The following is a 22986-nucleotide window of genomic DNA, read 5'->3' as shown; positions in this document are numbered from 1 at the left end:
ATAGATAGAATGTTCTATTAAAATATTAATTCAGTATTTCAATAAATATCTGCACAGCAATAACACTTTTTGGTGAAAAAAAGTTTAAAACTGCTCTCCTGTAAAGTTATGAAAACATAATTGAAACTCTATTTTGTTCTATGTCTCAATATTTCACCATGATTTTTGACTTATTTACGAGAAAACTGCAAATTTATTAGGATTAGATGTATTAAGTAGGTAATTAAATTATAAATCCAAAACAACTCTAAGCCTTAAATAAGAACCCAACTACAGCCTACAGCCTAAAGAACAGAAAAATACACAAAAAAAATTAATTACAAAAAGAACTGAATGTAAAAAAATATTACAGATGCAAATGGATATGATTTTAAATCGGCACTGTTATTTTAAATTAAGGAAGTCATGATAGTTTTTGACATTTACAGCAGAGAGAATAAAGTAGAACAAACATGGAAACTTAATTATTCCATAAATAATTTCAAATAATTTTTTGAACTTATTAATAATATATTGTTTTGATAACTTAGAAACTTTCAAAACTTTCCTAGACTCACTAACGTAAACTAAATTTTTAGTTTCCCAAACTTTCCGCATTTTGTTTCATGTAAATCCTGACCGCGACCGACCCAGAATCCGAGATGAGTTGTTTGCCTACAAATTTAAACTTTAATTAAATAACTTCGGGTGTCGAGTAGTTTTTAAAGCTCAGTATAATTCGACAGTCGCCCTAAAATCAAAAATATCGGCACTTTTAGGAAAGCAAGGGATCTAATTAAAAAGTTTTAAATGGAAAAGGGCAACCAAATGCTGCAGTGTTTGAACTCGAAAATTTGTGCGTGCTCACGTATTGTCAAATAAAACTTTAAAGCTTTCTTAATGAAATATGTTTATAATATTATTAACATTATTAATAAGTATTAGATTAGGAAAGTAATATTATCATGTGTTTGTTTTCATTTCACACACATTGCGAATGCGCAGTCAAAGTTATTTAAAGTGTGATCTGTGACATAAACTGCGAAATATCTTGTAATCTGATAAATACTATGAGGTTAGCTGATACAGGTAATAATTTTTAATTTTTTAATTATGAATTCCTCATCGTTAGTTTTTATTTAGAAATATATTCTTATGAGCTAGAAGAATCTCGTCTGGAAAGGTTTATGAAATATTGCAGATACTGATGAAGTGATGATAAATTTCGGCGAGCGAAGCAGAAATAAACGAATATTCACAGGATCTCTTCTAAACTTCATTTCAGATGTCCGTGTAGTAAAGGAATGTATCTTCCGCTATAATATTCCAATAGTGCACTATTTTAACATTCTTTATATATAATATTAAATACATAAATATATGCTTTCTGTGGTTTTCCGGGTTTGACTCGGCGTTGAATAATTGATTCACGTATTATCAGCATAGGCCAGGATTTGCACTGATTTATTTTATATTGAACCAGTGGTTGTGATTTGTGACATAAGTCACAAATTCTAGGCAACGCATACCTTCACACGCATCAAGAATGCATGTCGTTGATATAATGGCCAAAAAACAATACAGTACTTAGATTGTCGCCTTATCACTGTGAATTAAATCCGATAGAGTTGATTTGGGCCCAAGTAAAAGGGGACGTGGCAAGAAATAACACCACTCACAAACTTTATAGAACTTTTTAAAAACAGACGTAAAAACACAAACAGACGTTATAGAACTTTTTAAACACGCTTTACACAATGTCACTGCCTTCTGGAACAAATGCATTCAACATGTGATAAAAGAAAAAGAAAAAATGTGGGACTTGAACAACACATTACATATTTTGGTGGAACCATTAGTTATTAACGTGACTGCTGAAGATACCTCTACAGATGAAGAATAAGTCAACGCAGATTATGCATAACGTGATACTTCTTATTTAATCAATCTTTTAGCTATTTAGTATTATTTGAAAGTTTTATTATAGCATTACTTTTAATAAAACTTTTTAAAATTATTACAATTATGTACAAAATAAAACTATTACACATCGACAAAGTTTTTAATCTTGAAAACGTAAACTGATTGTTCCGAAACTGTCGATAAAATAATTATTTTTTTTTTTGTTTAAAAAACTGACATTTTTATTACTCAAATAGCAAATTACATTCTTTAATTATATATATACATAATATATAAAATTTGCTAAAAATAAAAAAAAAGTGATGCTTCTTCATATCGTCGCCGTTACTCCAATAGGTCGTGTGTCAAAATAAACGATTTTTCAGAAGATGAAAAAAATAATATGAATTGTAGAACTTTCGTATTTTTGATCTCCTGTTTGGGACAAACTATACTTTTGCCGAATAATATTAATGTTATATTAACAGATCAACTAACTAGGGCTTAGAAACCCGTTTTTAATGACATAAGATAATTTGCTTGCTATCGCTTGGTTACATTTTTTGACATGTGTAATAAAGAACCGAGACCTAATTGTATGATATTTAAATGGTAAAAGAAATAATAAATTAGACTTACTCACAATCAATTTAATTTAACTATCAGACGACCGGTTTCGCTTTCTACAATATGCAAAGCATCTTCAGGTCACGATACAAAGTTAATTAAATGCTGAAAATAATAAACCCATATTAGGGTGTTGTCTAATAAAGGTAAAACAAAGATAGGTGATATAAATTATATAAATTACAGTAATTATGCCAATATTACATGTCTATGGTTTTTAAAAATTAATAAAATGTTTAAGCAGACAAGGTAAGACCCACAAATTGGTGAAATAGTCTATTAAACTGTAATGAATTAATAAATAAACAAATAAATAAAACATTACTTACATGCCGGTACTCTATTAATTGATGGTTGAAAGAACACGATTCAAACTATCTTGTATTGTTGATTGGAGAACTCAAGTCAACTATTGTAATTGTTTAACAGTAAACGGGGAAGTTCTTGAGGAGACAGATTTTATCCAATGAAGTAGAGATAGGTAAATGTAATTGTTTGTTTGATGAAAGTAATGTTCTATACCATTAAGTTCTTTAAAGTTATTTATATTTATTCTTAACTTTAAAGTTATTTATATTTTGACTAAGATTCTCAATATTTGCCACTCGATTTGAGACAAACGTATTATAATAATATTAGCGGAATTTTAAATCCAGGTGAGAGCAATTTGTGAAACTGACCATCGTTTATAGAATTCATATTTACACTGTTTTTAAAGGACGTTATAAATTTTCCAAAAAGTTTAAACCAAAAGTTTCATGGCTATTAATTTTCTAGTTTAGGAGTGGTACGCAATTTCGTGGCAATAAGATTTGATGACAAGGAATTCTTTGCGTATCGAGTCGCTATTTAGATACAAGCGCCGTATGCAACTTGACTTGCATCGCTAAAACCATGTAAATCGATACTAAGAATAATCAAGTCAAAAAGGACGAAACGCGGAATTTTTATATGAGCTAGTTGAGATAAATTTTCATTAAATTTTTACCATTTAACCATTATTTGTAAATTAGTTATAGGTTTTAGGTATAAGATTATTATAGGTATAAGAATTTGACGATTTGACGTTTTGTAATAATTTCTAATTTAGTAGCATGATGTAGATCAATTTTTAAATGGTCCCTATTTGAAACCTATTTTAAGCCCAAAATTTTGCAAGTCGCATCGTCAAGATTGAAATTGCATGTTGATCATAAATTATATATTTAAGCCTTTAATAGTTTAATAAAATTTTGTTAAAGGGTCTTTCCAAATTATTATAAATAAAGATAGTCTAATAGGGAGCTTATAGAGTTTTTTCTGAACTAATCGTTTATATATATATATATATATATATATATATATATATATATATATATATATATATATATATATATATATATATATACTAGAACAAGTATAGAGAATTACCAGACAAAGAGAAGAGAACAAAAGAAAATACACAGAATGAAGAAACGAAACGACTTAAAAAAGGAACTTCAATATATAGAAAACCTCAACAGAGAGAAAGAATTCAGAACATTCTATAAGAAAGTTAACATCAACAGAAAAGAATTTAAGGCAAACACAAATCAATGTAGAAGTTTAAATGGCGATCTCTTAACAACAAGAACAGACGTACTAAACCGATGGACGGAATATTTTAACCAGATACTTAATATAGAGGAAGAAGAAGAAAACCCGGAAGACGAAAGCTGCGAGGTAAGCGGAGCAGACGAGAGGGAGGAGGATCCACCAACGATCCTGGAAGTTAAAGACGCTGTAAACAAACTAGCCAGAAACAAATCACCCGGAATAGATAATCTCCCAGCGGAATTATATAAAGAAGGTGGCCACGATATCATAATAGCGCTACAGCAGCTTATAAAAGAAATATGGATACAGAAGTCCCTTCCCAATGATTGGAATATTGGAATACTTTGCACCATACACAAAAAGGGAGATATCTTTGAATGCTCTAACCATCGAGGAATTACGCTCCTAAATGCAGCGTATAAAATATTCTCCAATATACTATGCCATCGTATGACACCATACGCAGAGCGAATAATAGGACAATACCAGGCTGGTTTCAGAGGTGGTAAATCAACAATTCATCAGATTTCAACCCTAAGACAAATTCTAGAGAAAACACTGGAATACGGTGTAGACACGCACCACATATTTATAGACTACAAGGCAGCCTACGACTCTGTAAATAGAAGAGAATTGTTTAGAGCAATGATAGACCTAGGAGTACCAAATCAGTTGGTAAGTTTAACCAAACTAACCCTTGAAAAAGTTGAATGCAAAGTACGAATCCAGGGGGAACTCTCTGAACCTTTTAAAACAAATAACGGGCTACGTCAGGGAGACCCACTCTCCTGTATACTATTTAATCTAGCTCTGGAAAAAGTAATACGTACGTCACAAATCACAACTACCGGTTCAATATATAACAAATCTGTGCAAATCTTAGCATATGCTGATGATATCAATATTGTTGGGAGAACGGAAAACGCAGCACGAGAGGCGTACGTAGCATTAAAGGAAGCGGCTACAAAAATGGGTTTAATAATAAACACCAATAAAACAAAATACATGAAAATAGGTACGCAACCACAAACACTACGGCCACTTGTTATAGAAAATGACGTCATCGAAGCAGTTAACGAATTTGTATACCTGGGAACGCTCGTCAATACTGAAAATGACACTACCGCAGAGATAAACCGCAGAATTTGCACGGCTAATAGATGCTATTTTGGGCTTAATCTCCTTTTTAAATCTACAGTTATATCAAGAAATACAAAAGTAAAACTCTACAAAACAATAATACGCCCAGTCCTAACATATGGTTCAGAAACCTGGACTTTAACAAAAAGCAATGAGAACATGTTAGGATGTTTCGAACGAAAAAATACTAAGGCGCATCTATGGAGCGGTAAATGAAAATGGTGTCTGGAGAAGACGATGCAACTTCGAACTCGATAGGATATACCAGGAACCAGATATCGTAAAACACATAAAGATAGGACGTCTGAGGTGGGTAGGCCATGTAATGCGGATGGAGCAAATCGACCCAGCTAGAAAAACGCTCCTTGATAGACCTATTGGTCAAAGAAGAAGAGGAAGACCCAGAACAAGATTCCTAGATAACATCGATGAAGACATGAGAAATATGGAAATACGTGCTTGGCGGAGGAAGGCGATGGATAGGGACGACTGGAGAAAAATTCTTGGGGAGGCTAGGACCCACACAGGGTTGTAAAGCCAAAATGATGATGATGAATCGTTTATATTTAGTTATCTATATTTTTAATTACTTATTATTTTTATTCATTTTAGACGACGCGGTTGAAGATATTAATGTTGAACCTTTAGACGAGTACCAAATCGATTATGTCAATATACTTGATTTTTATAAAGGTAATTTCTTACAATAGCTTTATATCAGATCATACGCAATAATATTTTAATATTGTATACTCTCATTGGACAATGATCAGAAACGATGATCCAAATAACCATTAAATTGTGAATAATTTATACTATTTTTTATGATCATTTAAAACAAAGAAAAATAATTTGTTAATTTATGCTTTTAGAAATATTACAGTGATTTTGGTGTTCTTAGCATAATTGCCTCCTGAACCTCTAGCACAGTCTTTTTTCTCAAGTCAAGTTTTATTTGATCAAAGGTTTTAGGTACCGTACCTATATGTTATCTGTATAAAACAGCTGTCAATATTAACTAATTAGCATCAGTTTCGTTTTGTTGTTAAGTTTATTGTAATAAATGTGTCAGATTTTAAAGTTCATTTACGTATTAATTTAGACACCAAAAATTATGAAATAAACTGCACATTTTAAAGTGACTGGCCTCACTTATTTTAGCCCGTAGTCAGTAATACGTAGTGATACTGAAGTCCTTTGGTGTGTCGAAAGCGACCGCCACTCGAGCTCTTGCCTAAAGCCGGACTCAAACGACTCGTGTACTTGGCGAATAATCGTTACTTGCGTATACTTGCCATGTGGTGTGAGTGGCGGTAAAAATGACCCGAGTCAAAGGAATCACGATTATTCGTACACTTGCGAAGTACATACTTGCCTATACTTGCAGATGCGCTCAAATGAAATGTATAAATAATTTGCAGTTACTGCGACTATTTATTTAGTTTTATAAGACCTCAGGAACGTTCAGAAGTTTTATTTGTGTGTGTGTGTGTGTGTTTTTTTTTTTTTAATTGAAATAGAGTGAAAAAATTACCTATTGCAGTTTCTTGATTTTTATAAAAATGAGCCGGTCATTTGGATGACCAAACATAAAGAACATAAATGCAGTTAATGATGCCTGGTAAAGAATACAAAATAACATATTTGTCCAGGGCACTATAAATAAACTGAAGAAAAAAAGATTCGCTAATGTTCACATGGCCTAAAGGTTCTCGTTTGAGATCCTGTAACATATAGGTGGAGCTGTATCTACAAATAAGATTTAAATATATTTTTTCAGTTTCTGTATCTACAATGCTGTTTTAGTTAATTTTAAATACAGGTATTTACCTGTTCCGACTTTTATTTAATGATATCATTCATCATCTTCTTTTTTTTATTTAATTAAATAAGCAGACCTCATCACAACAAAAGCTGCGGAAGCAACAACGAGATTTACCGGACGACCCCTATCCATATTCACTGTCACACCACTGATTCAGTTGTCAAGGTTTTTAAGAATACTTCTTATACTTGCCATGTCTGTTCACGCTCGTGTACTTGTGACTTGTACACGCCGTATGAACGCCCTGCTTGCTATCCCGATCGCAAAGCTTGTACACTTGCAAAGCAAGCAAATAATTGTGTACTTGTTAAGTACCTACACGAGTCGTTTGAGTCCGCTTAAATCCTTAACGTGACTAATAATGACAATAATAAATTAGCATGCTAAGTCGTGGCTACACTCTTTAATGTCAAATAATACGGGTATTAACTGCATTAGACGCTAGTGTGGAACCAGCATTAAAGTCTGCAGTCTGTTACAGTTAAATGTGCTGTATCATACTGGCGTAATATAGTCTTATTTTTATATAGATATAAAAATACACCAATGATACTCTTGCTTCTTTTGTAAATACATATGTTGCTGATTTTTTTGTTTATTATATTTGTGATTTTATATACTCAATACACTCAATTGCTTTTATCACTTCTAAATTTTCTTCCAGTATATCTAGATACTGTTTCTTCGTTTTTCCGTCTTTCTTCATCTTCTTGTAGTGCCTATCCGTTTCGGATGTTGGCGACCATCATGATAATCTGTATTTTGCAAAATGGTGCTCGAAAGGATTTGTGGTTGTTGGGTTGAACGACGTACGTAGATTTTTCAGCCAGGAAATCCTTCGCCTTCGTGGTCCTCGTTTTCCTTTCACTTTTCCTTGAAGAATTAATTGCAGCAACCCATATCTTTCGCTGTTCCTCATGATGTGACCGAGGTATTCGATTTTGGCAATAAACGTTGACTTCAGCCATAATATTGGTATTATTCCGTTTAAATATATGTCATTGAATATTTTGTTAGTCGTTGAGTACCATCGGTGTTAAATAGCTTTATGAGTTCAGCATATGCTTTGTCAGGTCCAGGGGCTTTGCCATCTTGTGAGGAGTTGTAATATTGCTTTTCCTACTTTATCTGTTGTGATTGATAAGTGCTCATTACATAGACCGTTCCCGTCTTTAAGTTAAGTTTATGGTACACAACATTTTCGAGCATATTAATTTGAATTAGTTTTGGCAAACTAAATTTTGCGGCTACCTTATTCACATAGAAGCTTGTCAGAAAAGCTATAAAGATACTTACAAATCACAACCACTGGTTCAATATATAATAAATCAGTGCAAATGATTGATGATATTGATGATATAAATATTGTTGGAAGAACGGAAATCGCTGTAGGAGACGCATTAAAACAATCAGCTACAAAATGGGTTTAATAATAAAGACAAACAAAACGAAGTATATGAAAATAAGCACGCAACCATAAATCCTACGACCACTTGTTATAGAAAACGACGACATCGAAGCAGTGAACGAATTTGTATACCTGGGAGCGCTCCTTAACACTAAAAATAATACTACCACAGAGATAAACCGCAGAATTTGCACAGATGCTATTTTGTCTCAATCTCCTCCTTAAATTCACAATTATATCGAGAAATACAAAAACAAAACTACAAAATAATACGCCCAGTCCTAACATATGGTTCAGAGACCTGGACTGTAACAAAAAATAATGAAAACATGTTAGGATGTTTCGAAAGAAAAGTAATAAGGGAATCCATGACGCAATGAATGACGATGGAGTGTGGAGAAGACAATACAATTTCGAACTTTATAGAATATACCAGGAACCAGATATCGTAAAACATATTAAGATGAGACGTATGAGGTGGATAGAACATGTAATGCGGATGAAACAAAATAACCCATCTAGAAAAACGCTCTTTGATAGATCCATTGGTCAGAGAAGAAGAGGAAGACCCAGAACAAGGTTCATTGGTAACATCGATGAAGACATGAGAAATATGGGAATACTTGCTTGGCGGAGAAAGGCGATCGGTAAGGACGACTGGAGAGAAATTCTTGAGGAGGCTACGACCCACGCAGAGTTGTAAAGCCAGAATGGTGATGATGATGCTTACAAATTTTCCAAAACTGCTTTTAAGTATTCCCTTGAATCATTTATTAGAATAATATTAAATGGCATATTATTACTACGAAATATATAATTGACAAATTAAAATATGAGAGTAGAAAAAACGCTTTGTATACATACACATTTTCAAAATTGCTTATAATACATACCGAAAATAATAAACCTAATGTATCGTCCACGATTTTGTGTATATTTAAATTCCTATCTATTTTGGGTTTAACAAATATTTATTGTTATTTTTGGAATTTCCTAATGTACATAGCAGCACTCAGGCATAACTATCTTTACATATTTGTATACCTACACTAAAAAACAAAAATAAATAACCAACGAGATTAAAATAATTTGGTAAGTAGAATTTATATACATATACAGAGTCCTATTTCTTTAAACTCCATCTCCAGTTCTTTTTCTTGTATACTTCTAATATTTCAGGTTCACAACTTCCACATTTCTTTTCTATTCTCCTTGTTTCTTTCTTCTTATTTTCTTTTTGCACTTCCCTTTCCTGTCCATTATTATTCATTGTACTTGTTTCCTTATTCATTGCTATGTTCGTTACCTTACATTGCAATCTACCATCTACTCATAGTTTTTTTGTTTTTCTAGTTTTCATTCGTTTCTGTTTTAATTCCATTCTTCCCTTCCTATAATTAGTTTGTTAAATCCAATTCTCACTAATTTCCCTTTTACTTTTTCTCCCTGTGCTCTTTGTGTTATTTCTTTCTTCATTTCTCTTTCTGTTGCAGTTAGGTCGTGATGTGTGCGTTGGTTCCTAATGTTTTGCAGTTTGGGTTTATTTTGCATGATTTTTTCTGTCTTTAGCATTATCAAACACCAGATTACATATTCTTTCTGCTATTTTTCCCGCTGTTTTTACCTGAACTTGTACTTCTAATTTTTCTAAGAAAATTGGTCATAGTACTTTTCAATATTTTGAATCTGCTGTCCGTATTTGGAGGCATGTAACTTGCCAGAGTGCCGATTTCTCGGAAAAGTGCACAGTTCCCAAAATGAACGGTACCTGTAACCTGTGCTCCACTTTCTGTTCAAACCCAACGAATAAAGTTTATTATTGCCACCATAAGTATTATTATTAGTATTTATTATTGTTGTATAGTATTATTGAGGAAAGGAATTCCATTCTTTTCCTCAGGTAGCTGAGCTTCCTCCGTGGATGTGTTGGTTGTTGCTCTGGAAACCTCAGAGTCTTCTAATTTTATTGCCACAAATTGGTCGCATTGCTCCTATAGTGATCCTTTCCCAAGTTAATATGCTCCTTTTCTAACTTGGCTGACCAATAGTCAGGAATACGTATATACGGTTGCCTTCCATCTTATATACATATTTTATTATAATTTTTTTTTCTTTGTTGCGAGCTATGCCGATATCTTTTACCTTTATTTTACTATTAACTAGCATTAACCTTTTTCTTGTTATATATATATATATATATATATATATATATATATATATATATATATATATATATATATATATATATATATATATATATATGTATAAGTGTAATATCATACCCTTATTCATGTGAAGAGCAGTTTGGATTCGTCTAAAAAGAGTTTATTATCGTTAAAATTCTACAATATAAATTATTAACAATAATAACATAACTAACATAACTTAACAAATATACAAACATAAAAAGAGAATCAAGAACAATGCTATTTCTTACGCCATTAAGTAATTTGACAATTGTACCATACAATTTACAATATGTCAATGTCAATAAAACAGTCATACAACCTAAAACTTTAAATAACTAAAAATAACTAAACCCTGCTGTTTCACTTAAAATAAACATAGGTTTACTTTTACATATGTATATAGCTACATGTTTTTTATAAATATTTTTACTTTTTTTCTCATACTTAAAAATATCCATAAAAGATTGCATATCAAATTGAATATTTAGATAATACGACGATATACAATGCTATTGGAATTACGTTGTGCTGAAATGCGGTCATAACGCATTATAGGGAAATCTAATCTTGAAGTGAAGTTCACAATGACAATACACTCAAGAGAATTGATGTCATTTCAAAGTTTAGGATTGGAATATCGGATAAAGTTCTATTAATAACATAGTATAATGAGTTTTTCTAATTCTGAAAATGAAAATAAAACTTTGTCATATCTAATTATATTTCTTTAATTATTCATATAAATACTATTAAAAATTTTCAGATTTAAATTTAGATTTCATGATGAATGACTATAAAATCCAGAATAATTGGAAGCATTCGAATTAGGGACCTACAGAAGAATATTACGAATAAGTTGGGTGGATGCAGAAATGTCGAGATGTTGGGAAGAATGTGATAGAAGAAAAGGTTTTAAATACTACTTAAATTGGAAAATTACAATATCTAGGACACGTCATAGCAGACGAGTGTTATAACTTGCTGCAATTAGAATCAAATAGCACTTCTCTAGTGTTCACACTGTTATGGAAGCCCACCTTCTTATCACTAATCCTAAAGTGTAGCATGAAATAGATCATGGTGTATATTCTTCTTAAAAGCGTCAGTAACGATTAGCGTATGTAATATGATTACAAGCTGTTCGGTAGTCGTTGCATTATTTTCAATTTCTTCTTCTTTGTACATTTTAATAAATAACCTCACAGAGAGATGGAAATTATAGATTAGCTTTAACAACCCACTTGGTATGTGGTCTGTGCCATGAAAAATCGGCTTGTTCTTTTTCATCTTGTTCTTCGTACTGTTCTCAAAATTTTGTATTTATATTTTTTAGTGTTAGAATAGTTGGGGGCAAAAACGTTTTGTTATTTCCTGTCGTCTTCAAAAATTATTACAGTTTAGAACTTTTCCAATGTTATTACAGGAGAGCTTATATAATGTTTTTACCTCTTAAGTATCGACAGTAGTTCCATAAGTTCACTAATAAATGAAAAAAAAAGTTTCCTTTGCGTACTCTTTCCCCTACAAGTGGAGCAGTAGTACGCAAGTGCGTATTTTTGCCCCAAAACTAAAATGTATAAAACCCCAAATAAAAGAGATGAAAAATTGATTCATCAGATAATGCTTAGTCGAAAACTTTCCTTTTGGCAGCACGAACTTTAGCACTTCGAGATTTGAACTTTTGGTTCTTCAGTAATGCTTTCCTCTCCTTCTTTTTTTCTGCTTCCTTCTTTTCTTCTTGTTCTTATAAAAGTTGCTCCTTATTAGGTGTCGATGTTTGTAGGGTTTACTTCAAAGTTTTCGTGGTTCGCTTCCTTTTTATCTTAGTTTTTGAAAAGGGAAGAATGTTTGAAGGTGAAACTACTGACTGTTCTGATTTTAAAGACGGCTCGGGCTCTTTTATGTCAGTAACAGTTTCATTTTCAGTATTTGAAGGACCAGGTACAGAAACTCTGACTTCCGAACAAGTTCTTCTTATTCTTGCTAAAAATGGATAAAAATATGACTTTCATCGTCTGACTCGACTCTTCATCCAAATCTTGCTCTGTTACTTCCGCTGGCATAAAATATACGTCCTAAAAAATATTTTTATCTAGTTTGTAGATTCCTGTAGACCGAAAGGCCTCTCTTGCTATATCTACAATAGCAATTTTTGCAAATGCTGTGGAAAAGATACCAGCCACATGGTAAATGGAGAGAACCTGTCCTGGATGGGAACTGCTTCAGCTGTCAGCGATGCTCTCATAATAAGCTTTTAATGGTTTGAAAAATGTCCGATCGAGTGACTGGGTGCAATGTGGTGGTAGACTTAATAAATGGATGAAATTATCCACTATTAGTTACAGCAATGTCGCAGGCAGTGGGCACGTCTTTGATTAGAAGAAGATTCATCCGTTTTCGAGCAAATGAGAAAAAAGGACAGACATGGTGACCAGTTGCACTCATACAGCAAACAACTGTAATGGTTTGTCCTTGTTCGGCAGCTATACCTTTTGCTACATCTCTCTTTCCAACTGGAGCAACATGTTTGTGCATATGGTCAAAATACTGAGCTATTTGCACTCTAGTGAATCTCATGGTTCTAGCAATACTTGTTTTTCGTGGAACTCGTAAAGATAGTCGGTTCCTTTTCATGAAAGATCTAGTGAAGTCCCGACCAGCCAACTGATTTACCGGTGAAAATGAATGCTTAATACGCTTTTTTACACAATAAGAAGTAAACTAAAAGCGCAATGATTTCAGCTTCATTCCATAAAATCGTTTGTCAAATTCTTTGTAATGCTGAACTATTTCGTTTTCTTGGATCTTGGTTAGAACTGCTTTAAATCTGCCTAAAGACCGAACACCATTTCTTTTTTTCGATCTTTGCTGTAGTGTGGCTTCATGAAATGTATAGAAACGCCATTATTATTAAGTATAAGAGCCTCGCATAAAATGACTTCTGTCAAATGCTTGTGCTCTGATTTCCTTTTATAGTTTCTGGTATACAGAATCCAATATTTAGATGAATTAAATATTTAATTCCGAAATTAGTAGAAACAAAATTAATTCATGATAATGGGGAAAAATACGCATTCATAGTTTTGCCTCATACTTCTCGCGTATTTTTGTCCCGTTCGGCAACACTGTCAAAACCATCTGTTGAGATTTTAAGGACCTAACCTCAATCGAAAACTCTTAATATAATAACCCACAAACAAGCCAAGAAAACACCCGATTAAACTATTTCAACGAAAAATGCCAATTTGATTTTATCACAAATTAATTTTGTTATACCAATATTACAGTGTAATAATAAAAAATAATATTTACCTCATAGTTTGTAAACAACGCCTTGAAACAGATGGAACGACACATATGGCACACTGTTGCCAAACGTTTGTAACTAAAATCGGTTCAAACTGGACATTAGCGGGAAATTTAAATGAGGTGCGTTTTTTTGCCATGTACGTGTTTTTACCCCCAACTACCCTACTTCAGTCGTCAGAGACGAATTTGTCACTGAACCTCTAAAAATCGTATGAACAAGCTGATTTTTTCTGAGAATATTAATTTTGGGACCCCAAAAAAATGCAAGAAAGTTTACCACTTCAACCCCCAGCTTTTCTCTAAAATCATTCTCGTAGGGAAGCAAAGATGGAAAAAATCGATTTATCAAGAATCTGTACTCCGTAGAAAAAAATGTTTCGATTAAAAAATGTAGCTGAGCAAATTTTAAAGCAAAATGTTTATTGCACTTTTTGTGTAAAATAAACCGTTGTCTAAAAAACAACGCTTGAAGCGACGAACAGGAGTCAATTATTCTTCTGTTCGTTTGTCATCAATCAAACGTGAAGATGACGTCAATTCTTCTTCTTTTCGTCTGTCATCCCTCAAACGTGAAGATGGCGTCAATTCTCCTTCTTTTCGTCGGTCATCCCTCAAACGTAAAGATTGCGTCAATTCTTCTTTTTTTCGACTGTCACAGTGATTCTTCCATTTGTTTGTTCACAAATGGGTGTTCACAGTTTTTTATTATCTGCCAAAATATTATCTGCCACTTCAGACATGGAAGCATTGTCAAAGGAACATTGGGTATATAGTGTCTAAACGACTGAACGTACAGAGACGCACTACCCATAGCAAATAACGTATACGACATAATATTATACTATTTTGAATGTCAGTAACTGGCGCGAAATTAATTTTAAATAAAATTTGTAACAACTAGACGGTAAAAATTCTAATTCAATATCTTTTAATCAGAGTGTCCTATCGACAAAAATCAAAATGCATTTTAAATGTGAAGATTGCAGCTTTTGTATGCAATTTTTGTATTTTGATAAAGTTTTTATAAAGGTGTTAAATTAATAATTTTTGCCATTTTTTATGATTTTCATAAGATCATGATTGCGGAAACTCAACTAGTATCATGATAAATAATCTTTTGTTAATGCTTGATCGAATAATAACTCTACCAACTGAGGATCATTTAGCTACACATTTAGCAATCCACCTGTCAAATTCTGCATTTGGATGAAGCCACAGTTATACTAAACGCTCATGTAAATCGTAAATCGTAAAACATATCGCTATTGGAATATGGAAAATGGACATTGGGTTGTAAGTATCAAAATCGGAAATGACATGATTTTATCTAATAGTTCTTAGAATCATGATATTGATTTTGATTTTATTGGTTACATTCAGAATTAATATTTTTTACTAATTTCTGACAGTAATTTCTAAAATAAAGTACTTAATGGGATGTTTGCAGTGGCAATTTAATTATGTGCAGCGTAATATATTTTCGTTTATTTCAACGGGAGACCAAACTGACGACCCAACTCGACGTAATTGGAGTAAATTACGAACACAAAGGTTCATTTGCATACTTTTTGCCTTACTCATTTGCCATTTTAGCTAAATAACTAGATGTATTTGGTTGAAAAATTGCGTATTGAGCAATACGCATGTGCGATATACTAATACGTATTTACTGAGTTTTAAAACAAATGGACTATGGATTACGTGATTTATAACACATTTTAATGACAATATAAATATCACACAATAAATCATTAACGGAGATATTACATGAGGTAAAAAAAGGTATTTATCCGCTACTTGATCGATAGTAAAATAAAAACAATTCGATGTTTAATATATACAGATTGTCATAAAAATATTGGTCACAAATTTTAAGGTTAAAAACAGAGTGTATCCAGAAAAAGTTTAAGTTACAAAAAAAAACAAATTTTTTAATATTTCTCTAATATGAAAATTTATATTAAGTGGTACCATGTCATAAAATTTTTAGTAACTCTTTAGGTAAACTTGCAGGACCAGGTGCTTTCTTATTTTTCATACTTTTTAGTGCTTGTTTTATTTCATAAATTGCTGTATACCTTACTACTGCATCCTTTATATCTCTTTTATACATCACATCGTGAAAATTCGCTCTATGCTCAGGAAGAAGATCTTTTAAATCTTTCTTCCATTCCATCAGTCCAATTTGATCTATTGTCAAAACCTTTTTTTGTCTGATTTTGATGTAATAATTGTTTTCCGGGCAGTTCTTAACATTCTAGTTTCCGAGGAATCTATCAATCTCACCACATTTTATCCCAGAATATGTTTGTAGCGTTTTTTACTGTTGTTTTTTTTTTTATAATTGTATCTGGTAAGTATATATTTTTCTATTCTTTGGTGTTCCTTTGTTAAGCTACGTTCATAACTTTGTCTTTTCTCTCTGATTATGTTTTCTATCTCACATGTCCACTGATACGGTTTTGGATTCCTCATACTTCTTTTCTTCTCTTTCCCTAATGCTTCCATAGCAGCAGCGTACTCAGTTTTCTCCAGTGTCCCTTCTTGTGTTAATACTTGTTTGTTACCTATTCTCATTTTAAATAAAAATCTTATAGATTTATTTTAAAAACAGTTTACTGAAAACTAATTGTATTTAGGATTTTCTGGATATTCATAGAGAGCTCTTGTTTGCGTTTCGTTCTTTATTTTTGGTTCGTGGATATATTGTATTTGTTTATTGCATTAACTAAAAAATGGTATACTGCGTTGTTTAATATATATATATATATATATATATATATATATATATATATATGTATATATATATATATATATATATATATATATATATATATATATATATATATGTATATATGTCAAACTCATTATTTTGCTCATATGACAACTTTTTTAGAAAAAAGATACACAAAATGAGATATGCATAATTAAAATCGGTTAATATACAAAAAAATTATTGCAACATGAACAACACAATCTTTCTTTTTTGAAACTTTATTTTTATTGCAAAATTGTCCAAAACAAAGCAGCTACTGACTACGTGATGTACAAACCTTTACCTAAGTCATCTTTTTATTATTTTTTTTTATTTATTTAAAGTATAATTATATTAAATAAGTAAGTATTTAAAAAGATCATTAAATTCATATCATAACTTGTGGACCATTATATGGACGAATACTCTCTACCTGCCTGAATCTCTATACTCGATTAGGTCCTCTCCAAACTCTCAGTCTTCTTTTATTAAGGTAGAGACAAACCCTAGCTTCATCTATGAATAAAATAGAACTATATTCTTGTAAGCCGCATTGCACATGTTCAATCCTCAATCGACGTTTGGCCTGTTGGCCAGTTTCATTTAATCTATTTCTCAAAGTTTGGTAACACGCGGTAATGTTGTGGATATGTTCTACGTGCAGTTATATGCACATTTCGACGATTTAATCCGATGCCGACATGCCGATCATGTTGAGTAGTAGTTTCACGTTGACGACCCCCATGTCTTTCAGCGACGTTACCAAATTGTTTATATCGACGCCACAATCGTGAAATCAGGCTCCGAAGCACGTCAAAATAATTTGTAACATCAGCTTGTGAAAGATCAGCCACCAGTATCCAAAGAGCATCTCTAAAATTTGAAGCAATTAATCGTACGAATTTGAGGCGTTGTCACTTTTGCCTTAATTAATAAAACAGTGCAATTGATAGATTAATTTACATGGCATACCTTCTTTCGTATGGAACAAGTTTTTGAATCAACTGGTATATATTACAAACAAGTTTTTATTTAAAAAAGTGGAATAATAATGGTGTTCGTTAAACATTTTTTATGTGACTATTTTGGACGTTTATATAAGTTCGGATTATGCAGAAATGCAAATTTTATCCAATTCTTTTTTTTATTTTTATTTAAAAATTAAATAAAAATTTAATTTTTTTTTAATTCAGTTTGCGCCCTACAGATGGGACACGATGTATATATGATGGAGATATGATCACAAATAGATGGTTATAAAATTTTTATAGAAATAATTAGGTTTATCCTACACACATATATATGAATAATTCTTTCTAAAAAGCTTCATTTATATTCCCAGTAGAGTTTACTGTGTCCATCAAATCGTCAAATAAACCTATTTGATATATCTATTGGGATTTATGTAAATACGCAAAACCGCAGAGGTTTGCAAATTTACTAATAAAATCGACAGTAAATTAAACATCGGTAATACGATATTTCCGTATAATCGATTTGTAGTTGCATGATAAAAAAGATTCTAACAGCGCAACCCGTGGGAATGAGAAGACGGGATAGACCAAAGCTAAGGTGGATGGACGGGGTAACACAAGATGTCGAGAAGATCGGAGTCGGCAACTGGAAAATGCAAGCGAGGGACAGAATAGAATGGCGTAGAAAGCTTAAGAAGGTCGAGGCCCTTTAAGGGCTGTAGCACCAAGATGATGACGATTTGTAGTTGGTAATAATAAAGTTAATTAGTAACCATTAAAATGTTGATAGTAAAACTCAGGTTGGCATCATCATGGACTGTTTGCCTATTTAACGTAGACTAAAATGTCCCCTACAAAACAATACACCATAAGAATTAGGATTTAGAAAATAAACGACAGACAATTCAGAAAATGACAAAAGATTGATAAAGAGGCATAATAAAAAATGCGCGGTAGAAGACTTGAATCAAGGCCACAAAAAAGATTAAAGATGAGAATTATTAAATTGAATAAGTGGCGTGAGAATTTGGAGGCGAGTTGCGAGGGTAACATCCAACGTTAACAACCGCCAATGTTGAAGGTAGAAATTTTAGTATATTAGGAACTTGCCACTAATTTGAAGTATTTATTAAACTTTTTCTTAATGAGGAAATTAAAACATTACCTTACAGTGTAATCAAGAATTAAATCCATACTCATAATCACTGTCGTCGAGATCTTCATTTCGATTATAAATGTCGTCTGGATTAATTTCTTCGATAGTATTTTTGTGCATCTAATATTTATATATTTATTAATTTCCCCACACTTTTTTCGCAAATTACATTAGTAGCAGTATTCAATGTTTCTTGCAATATTTCCAAAACTGCTGCGTCACTGTAAGCGTTACCTCCAATATATCCACTGATTATTGTCATCATATTAGGCTCTGATGTAGCTATTACAGCGCATTTCTATCATTATTTCGGATATACTTCTCATATATGCCATTTTTGAAAACGTGTACACTATTGTAATAGAAAATTTAGTTTTTCTTAATAATCTTAACTGCATAATAATTGGAATATTTATTAGGTACTGATATCGAGTTAGAATATATGGAGAGGGCATCACGTGATTAAAAACGACCTCACTTCGGCCATATTGTTAAGATTGTTTTGACACTTTTGACAGATCATATATGTTTGTTTACGTTTGTTGTTTTTCGAATATTTTTAGTTTTGTAATACTTTTATAGAAACTGTAATAATATATTGTGATAGTGCATAATAATGGTTTCTTGTTCTCAACGTAGTTGCAGTAGCAGAAGCAATGTTATTAAAAAATCTTCAGGAATAACGTTCTACAGGTTAGTATACAAATATGTAAACAAAGTAATGGCCCGTACTTCAGAGAATAAATTAATAGTATTTGACTGTATTAATTTATCTATATGTATAATATATCGTGTTTTTTAGTGTTTATCGCGGGATAAATAAATCATAGTTTATTAAAAATGTATTGCACTTTTTTAGATTATGATTAAATCTTCTGAATAACTAGTCAAATTTTTATAGTAGTTTTAATATTATTGAGTCCGGCTATGATCCCACCGCCATATTGGTTAGCCACGCCTACCTACGCCGTTTTTAATACACACGTTAATATGCTCATAGCTTCTCCATAGATTCTAACTCGATGGGTACTGACAATGTATTGTTGATGCTACTCTTTAATACATAGTAACCATAGCAATAAGTGTTATACAGCCGATTAGAGAATTTTTAAAACATAATAAAAAAGTAGCCCCATCTAGATAAAAACTGGCTTAGCGAAAAAGTACTAGGAGGCAAAAAAGTTTTAAAAACATTATGTTTAACTAATGGTACCACAATTATAATTTAACTGGAACGTATACAAACATTTGGGTGTGTTTAAGGGAACAAAACCCACATAAAATTTTTATGGGGTGTACAAATTTCACTGTTATTTTTTTTCCTGCCATAAGAAAGCCATTGTCCATTATCAATATAAAATTAACAGTTTTCGATATATTGGAAAAAAATCGATTTTCAATTTGTAACTTCAAAGGGCTGTAACTTTTTTTATGTGCACATTTGCACTAAGGTAAGTTAGATTCACTCGAACTATTTTGGGTCCCAGAATACGTGATTAAATTTATGACCTTCCTTTTTGTTACATCCTGTATATTGTTCTCATTCCCACGCGAATTATAGTTTTTTGTGCATTTTTAGAAAAATTATTAATAATTTTCAAAAAATCGACTTTTGAAGCAATTTTTGCCATAATTAAGCAACAAATTAACAAAAATAACTTCACAAACTCAAAGGATTTTCTATGCTTTTTCTTGCTTCTTCTATGCTTGTCTTCACTTTTAATATTTAAAATCAAATAGAGATCTTACATTGTCTATACAGATGACGACATTGTTTTATTGACCATACAACACAATGGCAATCGCTGTGACATGTTACACGTTTCCACCTCTATATTCATTTCACACTAGGTACGAATTGTTGTAATTGTCACATTGACATTAAAAATTTCAAACGAAGTTCTGAAAGAATAAACAAATAATTAATAAAATGCCTATTACGTTGTATACCGTCCAAGAAAAAGTGCAACTTGTAACATGGTACTTTCAGGGTCATTCGATACGCGAAGTAATTGATTTATTTACTGTTGGCTTCCAAAATAGATGTTGCCTTCCAAAATAGACCCTCGCCAAGTGTTACAACAGTTAAAAATACCATTAAACATTTTCAAACTTCGGGATGTGTAAACAGTTGTTAAATAAACCACGTGTTAGACCTGTCGATGAGGAGAGTCAACACAGTGATATTGATATTTTTGTGCTTTTGTGAAAGCTAGTGAACCCTGCAATAGTGTACAAATTGCTAGGGAAGTTAACGTGAATGCTCGAACTGTCCAGCGAGTTCTCAAAATGGGTATCACTGTTTTAAGATACAACCAACACAAGAACTGTTTTCGGAAGATAACTTTAGACGGATAGAGTTTTGTAAATTTGTCTCAGATAAACAGAATAAAAATTTTAATATTTTAGTATAAAAACGTTTAATATATTGCATATATTGTTTATTAAATATTGTTGTCACCAAATTTATAAAAATCAATTGTTAGATACCGTATCAAAGAGCGTCATAAAAAAGTAATAATGTTTTCGATAATGTCTCTGGTCTAATATATACTATAGGTCATACCTATTATAGTAAAGATGGCAAAAACATTGAAATATGTACGATAAAAGTAGTTATCTTGTTTTATCTAACGTCATTAATGAAAATTTAATTATAATAAACATTTGCGTTTTATAATCTGCGTACAATAATTGTTCTCTAATAAATTGATATTTTAAAAAATATATCTTTGTTATTTGTCATTTATAATTAATAATTATCTCATCCCTAATTTTGTGTAATCGTTTTTCGAGATTAACGTGTCTCTATGTTGAAAACAGTTGTTTATATTGTATGTTCTTTGATCCTATATCAACTTTTTATCGATATAGATTGAGAATAATAATAATACTAGAAAATTTTATTTATTAAGTAAAACAGAACATACCTTATATTTGATCAAATATCTATATAATTATAATAAAAGTGGTGTTAGAGTTAGACCTATACGTCTTTCTATAAGTAATTTGACAGGTTACGTCAAAATAAGGGATCTTTAAATAAAAGTTCTCTGGTCTGTATTTAACTTAAATACAGGCGGCCTGTATTTTATTAAAGGACAAAAATAAAGGACTGCTCATGCGTATATGTTAAAATAAAGGTTACTTTTATTAAAGGACGACATAAAACACATCTTCAATAACTCTATATTATAGTTATTTGGGACTAACCACGAAATATAATTGGAAATGAAAATTAGATTGTATAATTGTTATTTGACGTTTCTATTTCCTTTTTGAAAGTCGTTTTAAAAAATAGAGAGGTGTTAATATAGCCAAAAAGTTGTTTAGCGGTTATGTTTTTTAAAGTGACGGACAGAGACAAATTGTAATACAAATAGACTGACGTAAAGCAGTCCTTGTATATCTTTCTAATTTGCCAGGTTTAATGACCACGTACTATACAGGAAAATAACAGCCTAAAAGTTCTACTTAGAAAGCTAATGAATGGGAAATGCGAAATTCATAAATTAAGAAACAAGCAAGATGAAATAACATCACGTAGAGACGAGTTAATACAGGCCGTCGAAGAGTTTTACCAGGACTTATATGGAAATAGACAAGAAGATCAAACAGAAATAAAAACAGCTATTTCATAGAAGAATCAAGATTCCGAATTAATGCCAGAGATAAAGGTAGATGAGATTCGACGAGCGTTAAGAAAATGAAAAATAACAATGCCCCAGAAGAGGATGGAATTGTAATAGAAGCTATCGTAAATGGAGGAGATACGCTTGCAGCAAAGAGAGGTGCCCAAAAAATGGAACAATGCTATAACCATCCTTTTGCATAAAAAAGGAGATATAACGAACCTAGAAAATTATAGACCTATTAGTCTGTTGAACTACATATAAAAGCTCTTCACTAGGTTACTGACATCAAGATTGGAGACCCCGACCAATAAAAATAAAACGTGGGATAAGGCAAGGAGATACAGTGTCACCGAAATTATTTATAACGGCATTAGAGTATGCCTTTAAGACGGTCAATTGGGACCACAGAGGAGTAACAATAGACGGCGAAAAGCTTAACCATCTCCGTTTCGCAGATGACATTTTTCTTATCACAGATAATTTAGGAGAAACCACAGATATGTTAAATAAAT

General features: G+C 31.8%; 2 protein-coding genes across 4 annotated transcripts in view; one reads left to right on the top strand and one right to left on the bottom strand.

The window, feature by feature from the left end:
• Window positions 1–22986, top strand: part of LOC140448094 (probable G-protein coupled receptor CG31760) — a 412547-nt gene that overhangs the window by 170697 nt on the left and 218864 nt on the right. For 2 of the 3 annotated variants that reach the window (XM_072541150.1, XM_072541149.1), the window contains exon 4: window positions 5836–5916. The exons of the other annotated variant lie outside the window; for it this stretch is intronic. In XM_072541150.1, coding sequence (XP_072397251.1) covers window positions 5836–5916 — 81 coding nt within the window. The remainder of the gene's footprint in view (window positions 1–5835; window positions 5917–22986) is intronic. 3 annotated transcript variants of the gene reach the window in all.
• The window catches only part of LOC140448096 (uncharacterized), a 61193-nt gene that overhangs the window by 26807 nt on the left and 11400 nt on the right, over window positions 1–22986 (bottom strand). The gene's annotated exons all lie outside the window — the stretch shown is intronic.

The sequence above is a fragment of the Diabrotica undecimpunctata genome, chromosome 8, assembly GCF_040954645.1.
Source record: "Diabrotica undecimpunctata isolate CICGRU chromosome 8, icDiaUnde3, whole genome shotgun sequence".
Classification (NCBI taxonomy): domain Eukaryota; kingdom Metazoa; phylum Arthropoda; class Insecta; order Coleoptera; family Chrysomelidae; genus Diabrotica; species Diabrotica undecimpunctata.
The sequence above is the reverse complement of the archived record's forward strand: the minus strand, read 5'-3'. Positions and strand labels throughout refer to the sequence as shown.